General features: G+C 36.6%; 1 protein-coding gene across 1 annotated transcript; it reads left to right on the top strand.

Annotated features, from left to right (window-relative positions):
- Positions 1-4,552: 4,552 nt before the first annotated feature.
- On the top strand, positions 4,553-7,477 carry LOC107060175 (uncharacterized). The gene is made up of 4 exons (XM_015307749.1): positions 4,553-5,095; positions 6,104-6,227; positions 6,440-6,589; positions 7,299-7,477. Exons 1-4 carry the CDS (start codon positions 4,553-4,555, stop codon positions 7,475-7,477), a joined length of 996 nt encoding a protein of 331 aa, XP_015163235.1.
- Positions 7,478-7,743: the final 266 nt, after the last annotated feature.

Genomic DNA, 7,743 nt, shown 5'->3' with positions numbered 1-7,743 from the left:
GTGTTGTTGAAGTTTCTTGCTGGTTTAGTACATGTTTCCAGTTGTGTTTTTGAGTTGAAATCCACTGTATGTTGAGGGCTTTATGATCCCACGTGTTTGCTGCTGGAACCTTTGAAGTTAAGAGGGTTTAGATTTGGCAACATGAAGGAGAAAAGTCGGGGAGCTTGCATCTGTGAACAAAATCTGATCTGTTTTCAGAATTAAATTTCAAAATTCTTCTTAAGTTTAGCTGTTCTAAATTATTCCTAATCATCATGGGGTCCTTCCAAACACAAATCATTACCCTTGAATTCATAATTCCAATTCAAGGAGAGTTAGTTAGAAGTCAAGTGAAGTTAAGAGTTAAACTTAGAAATGAAGTAAGTCAAAGCAAGTTTTCTTTCAAAGTTGTTCAAGAGTCTTTAGTGAATGTTTTAACTTCATTTTTAAGACTCAAGTTTCAAGTCAAGTAAGAGGGTATAGAGTTTCAAGTCAAGTAAAGGGTATAGAGCTTCAAGTCAAGTAAAGGGTATAGAGTTGCAAGCCAAGTGAAGAGTCTCAAGTTTCAAGTTAAGTCAAGAGCATAAAGTCGAGTCCATTTCTCCAAAGTTATTAGGGAACTATGTATTTCCCAAAGAAGTTTCTAAATGTTTTTACATTTAAGTAAGAAAGGAACATCAATTCCAAGAGAGCCTTTGGGCTAGATTTTGAGTAATTATCTCAAATTAAAGAAAGATGTGTTTAAAGAACTTATGAGCCAAAGTATATTTTTGGGAGTAGTCTTGAGCACCGAGTTGGGGGCACGAGTTCATATTAACTCAACTCTCCATAAGAACCATGCGCCAACATGGGATTTAACGGGTTATACTTTTTAGATGATCACGTAAAGTTAAGCTAGTGGATCCACTTAGTAAAGTTAGCTTCCTATATCGATGGCAAGGTATAGGATGGTCCTTGGGCAACGTGAGGTAAAACGTTGTACCACCACTAGGGCTCATAGTGGTGGTTGTCGGTTAAAGAATCTCCCACTAAAGTTATATTACTTTATATAAGTAAAGTTGAGTTTGTTATTGCCTTAATCATTAAAGAACTAAGTTGTTTACAATGTTTTCAAAGCTATATATATTGCATGTGTCTTATGGCTTATATATTGAGTTCAATTATTCATGAGTCGTACAGACCCAAGGTAAGTGTTCTCCTGTATTCCTTTCAAGCTTAAGTCGTGGTTTAGCTTTCCAGCTCGCATACTCGTACATTCCATGTACTGGATGCCAGTTGGCCTGCATCTTACTATGATGCAGATATAGGTACCCCGGCTCAGCATCCTACACGTCGTTGATCCAGCTGAGCACTCCAGAGTCAGTGGTGAGCCTCCTTGCATTCCGGAGGACTCAATTATTTTGTGTACTTAGTTTTGTTCTATTAGGATGTTGCGGGGTCTGTCCCAACATCCATATCAGTATATTAGAGGCTTCATAGACAGTCAGTCAGTTAGTTTTGAGTCTCTCATCTATGTTTATATGTAAATATTCTATTTTGAGATTTGAGTTGCCTTTGTGGCCAGATTTTATAAGTTAAGTTGTTTTGTAACCTTGCATTTGCATTGAGTTATTCTGTTGGGTTAGGTTTCCGCTGAGTTAAGAAAGCCAGGCCAAGGGTTCGTTTGGGGCCAGAAATGGTCTCCGGGTGCCGGTCCCGCCCAGGGTGTAGGCTCGGGGCGTGACAAAACCAGAACTCAGAATAAGAAATACAAGCCAAATTCAGAGTTCATGGAACTTTGGGTAGTACCCTAGATTAATCTCTTTACTGACTGAATTTAGTTGTAGGCAGTGAGGACCGACTTAATCCAACACTATGAATAGCCCTATATACCTGGAAGAACAAAGTTCTTGAAGAAATTATAAGAAGATGCTTGAAACCCCTAACTTTCGATTCTTGGATCCTTGCTCTAAGTCTTGGGAGTGATTATGAGAGTGTTAGGGCTGAACTAAACTGAAAAAAACCTTAATTAGGTGTAAACCATCGGGTTAAGGCTTAAATATGGTGGGGAAGAGACTGAATTAACCCCATCTAAAATTGGCAGGACCGTCCACAAAGAGGCTTCTACGGTCCGTACTCCCAACTAGAGACGTACTGTCCACTCATGGTTCCCACCAATGGAGACCGAGTCTTTGAGTTGAACTACGAACCAAGAACCATGACACGTAGTACAAACCACGAGTCGTACCCCTTCTCATACAGTGACCCTTTTCCAAAGGCCAGGATCCTGAGGCCTACAAACCACGATGGCCAAGTACGATCCATACATACTTTGATGGGCCGTACTATCAAGTCGTAATCAAATCATTGGAGACTCAACTTTATAAAGATCAACTACGGAAAGAATTCTACAATCTGTAGTTCCTTGTATGACCCGTACAAGCCGTCGGTAGAACTTAAAATGCTAAAATTTCATCAATTCTGATATCTATTCAACGAGCCTCATCCACGACCCATAGACCCATCCACGAGCCATACTGCTGGCTCATGGAATCCCATCTAAGACTTAACATTTTCCTGAACATAAAATCTTCTTAGGTCCGTACAAGGACTTGTAGAATTAGTGCACCAACAACTTTCTACAACTTTTCAACTTCTAATTGACGTTTACAGTTCCGAAGTGTTACATTTATGTAGCATAACCCGAAGGTTTTGTAGTTCAAAGAAGTGAAGGCAAGGTGTATAAGCTTCAACTAGTGTGATTCCATCCACGTCCGTTGTTGTTTGTCTATTTTGTAAGTAAATCGATGTGTTTACTGCCTTTTCCCCACAATTGACTTTGGCAACTTTTTCTTTATAGAGCTCGGTTGCTTGTTGTTCCTTATAGGAAGAAATTCTTGCATATCTAGGATGAACTATTCTTGGTGAACTAACAGAAGCATCACTTGTATTTATATTTGACTCAATACCTACTATTTATTCTTCACGCATGTCAACTTCTACTTTTATTTCTTCAGAATTTAGAACATCATCACAAAAAAATGTGCAAAACCATGATTTTTTGTGATGATGTTCCAAGTTCTAATAAGAGCAAAATTTGACACGCATGAAGAATCAATAGTAGGTGTTGAGTCAAATATAAATACAGACTTACTTCTGTTAGTGCACCAAGAATAGTTCATCTATGCTAAAAAAATTCCTGTAAGGAACAAGAACAACCGAGCTCTGCAAAGTAAAAGTTTCCAAAGTCTTTTTTGGGCAGAGGCGGTAAACACATTGATGTACTTCCAAAATAGACAAACAAAAAAGGTTGTGGATGGAACGAGACCAGTTGAAGCTTGGAATTGAATAAAACCATCAATAGGACATCTAAAGTTGTATGGTTCATTGTGTTATAATCATGTACCAGCTGTCAAACGGAGCAAGCTTGATGAAAAAACTGAAAAAAGGAATTTTTGTTGGTTATAGAATCTGGGAAACTTTTTATAAGTATAGAGGTGAAGGTGGATGAAGATGCTTATTGGGATTGGAATATCTCTCAAGTCTGAAGGATGGATGATGAACCTGCTTTAGAAGATTCAAATGAAGACTTGAAAGAAGAGAATGATAAAGATTTTTGTGTTAGAGGTAGTAGACCTTTGGTAGAAATTTATGGACGATGTAATCTCTGTATCCTGGAACCTTCAAAATTTAAAGATGCAAGTTGGATTGAAGAATGGAAGCAAGCAATAAAGGAGGACTTAACCATGATTGAGAAGAATGAGACCTGGAAACTCATTGAAAACCTGAAACTAAGCACATAGGAAAGCTGGTTGTTAAAGGTTATTTTCTCAACATCCTGGAATTGTATATTTAGATACTTTTGCACCTGTTGCAAGGATGGACACCATTAGAATTGTGATTTCATGGGCAGCTCAAATGAAGTGGAAAATCTGGCATTAGATGTTAAATCGGCCTTCTTTAATAGTTTTCTAGAAATTTATGTAACTCAACTTGAAGGTTTTGTAGTTCGAGAAAGTGAAGGTAAGGTGTATAAGCTTCAACTAGGGTCATTTCATCCACGAACCTTGTTGGTAGTCTAGTTTGCAGGTAAATCGACGCGTTTACTGCCTCTTCCAAAAAAGACTTTGGTAATTTTTTCTTTATAGAGCTCGGTTGCTTCTTGTTCCTTATAGGCATAAGATTTAGCATATCTAGGATGGACTATTCTTACTACACTGACACAAGCAACACATGTACTTATATCTGACTCTATATCTACCATCGTTTCTTAACGCATGTCACTGCTCTTATTTCTTTAGAATTTAGAACATTTTTTTTAGAATTTAGAACATCATCACACACAATCTGCAAAACATTATTTTGTCTGATGATGTTCTAAATTTTGAAGAAATAAGAGAAAAAATTGATATGCATGAAGAACCGATAATAGGTACAGAATTAGATATATGCACATGTATTGCTTCAGTCAGTGCACCAAGAATATTTCATCCAGATATACTAAAACTTCTTCTTGTAAGGAACAAAAAGCAACTGAGATCTCTAATGAAAAAGTTGCCATAGTCTCTTTTGGGAAGATGCGGTAAGCAAATCGATGTACTTGCAAAATAGACTACCAACAAGCGATGTGGATGGAATAACACCTGTTGAAGCTTGGAATTGCATAAGACATCTAAAGGTGTTTGGTTCATTGTGTTATACCCATATATCAACTGTTAAACAGAGCAAGCTTGACAAAAAAGCGGAAAAAGGAATTTTTGTTTGCTATAACTCTATCTCTAAGGGCTATAGAATTTACAATATTGAATCTGGGAAAGATTTTGTAAGAAGAGATTTACAATATAGAATTGATGCTTATTGGAATTCAAATATCTCGCAAGTCAGAAGGATGGATGTTGAACCTGCGTTAGAAGATTCAAATGAAGACTTGGAAGTAGAGAATGATAAAGATTTTTTTGTTAGAGGTACTAGACCTTTGGCAGAAATTTGTGGAAGATGTAATCTAGTTTTCCCTAAACCTTCAAACTTTCAAGATGCCGGTGGGATTGAAGAATGGATGAGAGAAATGAAGGAGGAAATAGCCATGATTGAGAATAACAAGACATGGAAACTCATTGACAAACTTGAAACAAAGCAAGTAATTGGAGTTAAATAGGTTTACTGAGTGAAGTTGAATGCAGATGGATCTATCAACCAGAACAAATAAAAGTTGGTTGATAAATTTAGATACAAATGAAATGGATCGAAAATCTGGCATTTAGATGTCAAATCTGCCTTCTTGAATGGTTTTCTAGAAGAGGAGATTTATGTAGCTTAACGCGAAGGTTTTGTAGTTCAAGAAAGTGGCGATGAGGTGTATAATCTTCAACTTGTGTCATTCCATCCATTGCCCTTTTTGGTAGTCTATTTTGCAAGTAAATCGATGTGTTTACCGCCTTTAGTCAAAAAGAGTTTGACAACTTTTTCTTCATAGATATCGGTAGCTTCTTGTTCCTTATAAGGAGAAGTTTTAGCATATCTGGTATGAACAATTATTGGTGCACTGGTAAAAGAAACACCAGTACTTATATCTAACTCGATACCTACCATTGTTTCTTCACGCACGTCAATTTCTGCTCTTATTTCTTCAAAATTTTGAAACATCGTCACACAATATATGCAAAACATGACGTTCTAAATTCTAAAGAAGTAAGAGCAGAAATCGACACACATGAAGAATCAATGGTAGGTATTGAGTAAGATATAAGTTCGTGTGTTTCTTCTGTTAATGCACCAAAAATACTTCATCCTATATATGATAAAACTTTTGCCTGTAAGGAACAAGAAGCCATAGAGCTCTATAAAAAAGTTACCAAAGTTGTTTTTGGGCAGAGGCGGTAAACACACTGATGTACTTGGAAAAGAGGTAACCAACAAGGGTCGTGGAGGGAATGACACTAGTTTAAGCTTGGAATTCCATAAAACCATCAATAAGACATTAAAGGTGTTTGGTTCATTGTGTATTACTCATGTACCAACTATCAAATGTAGTAAGCTTGATTATAAAGTAGAAAAATGATTTTTTGTTGGGTATAGCTCTATCTCTAAGGGCTGTAGCATTTACAATATTGAATCTTGGAAAGTTTTTATACGTAGAGATGTGAAGGTGGATGAAGAGTCCTATTGTGATCTGAATGTTTATCAAGTCCGAAGGATGGATATCGAACCTTCTTTAGAAGATTCAAATAAAGACTTGGAAGCAAAGAATGATGAAGATTTTTATGTTAGAGGTACTATATCTTTGGCAAAAAATTATGGAAGATGTAATCTTGTTATTGTGGAACCTTCAAATTTTCAAGATGCCAGTGGGATTGAAGAATAGAAGCGAGCATTGAAGGATGAAATAGGTTTACGTAGTGAAGTTTCATGTGATCAATCAACAAGAGAAAAGAGAATTTGGTTGTTAAAGTTTATTCTCAAAAGCCTGGCGTTGATTATTTAGATAGTTCTGCACCTGTTGCAAGGATGGACGCCATCAGAATTTTAATTGCATTGGCAGCACAAATGAAGTGGAAAATCTATCATTTAGATGATAAATCTGCCTTCCAGAATGGTTTTCTAGAAGAGGAGATTTATTTAGCTCAACCCGAAGGTTTTGTAGTTTAAGGAAGTGAAGGTAAGGTGTATAAGCTTCAACTGGTGTCATTCCATCCACGACCCTTGTTTGTAGTCTATTTTGCAAGTAAATCGATGTGTTCATCGCCTCGACCCAAAAAGACTTTTGGCAAGATTTCCTTAACAGAGATCAGTTGCTTCTCGTTCCTTGCAGGCAGAAGTTTTAGCATATCTGGGATGAACTAGTCTTGGTGCACTGACAGAAGAAACACCCGTACTTATAACTTGCTCAATACCTACCATTTATTCTTCACCCGTGTCAATATCTGCTCTTATTTCTTCGTAACTTAGAACATCATCACATAAAATCTGCAAAACCATAATTTTCTGTGATGATATTCTAAATTCTGAAGAAATAAGAGCAAAAATTGACAAGCATGAAGAATCAATGGTAGGCATCGAGTCAGAATAAGTGCAAGTGTTGCTTTTGTCAGTGCACCAAGAATAGTTTATTCTAGATAAACTAAAATTTCTTCCTGTAAGAAATAGAAGCAACCGAGCTCTCTAAAGAAAAAGTTGCCAAAGTATTTTTTGGGCAGATGCGATAAATACATAGATTTATTAGCAAACTAGACTTCCAACAAGGGTCGTGTATTGAATGACATTAGTTGTATCTTGGAATTTCATAAGACCATCAACAAGACATCTTAAAGTTTTGGGTTCATTGTGTTATACTCATGTACCAGCTTACAAACGGAGAAAGTTTTTTGCAAAAATTGAAAAAGGAATTTTGGTTGGTTATAGCTGTATCTTTATGGGCAATAGAATTTATAATATTGAATCTGAGAAAGTTTTCGTCACTAGAGATGTGAAGGTGGATGAAGTGGGATTGGAATATCTCTCAAGTCAGAAGGATGTGTGTTGAACCGGCTTTAGAAGATTCAAATGAAGTCTTGGAAGTAGAATGATGATCATTTTTCTGTTGGAGGTACTAGACCTTGGCAGTAATTTATGGAATATGTGATCTTAGCTTGTTATCCTGGAATGTTCAAACTTTAAAGATTCTAGTTCTATTGAGGAATTCAAGCGAGTGAAATAGCAATGATTGAGAAGAACGAGACATGGAAACTCGTTGACAAACCTAAAACTAAGCAAGTTATTTGAGTTAAATGGGTGAACAGAGTAAAGTTG

The sequence above is a fragment of the Solanum tuberosum genome, unplaced genomic scaffold (assembly GCF_000226075.1).
Source record: "Solanum tuberosum cultivar DM 1-3 516 R44 unplaced genomic scaffold, SolTub_3.0 scf00063, whole genome shotgun sequence".
In the NCBI taxonomy this organism is placed as follows: domain Eukaryota; kingdom Viridiplantae; phylum Streptophyta; class Magnoliopsida; order Solanales; family Solanaceae; genus Solanum; species Solanum tuberosum.
The sequence above is the reverse complement of the archived record's forward strand: the minus strand, read 5'-3'. Positions and strand labels throughout refer to the sequence as shown.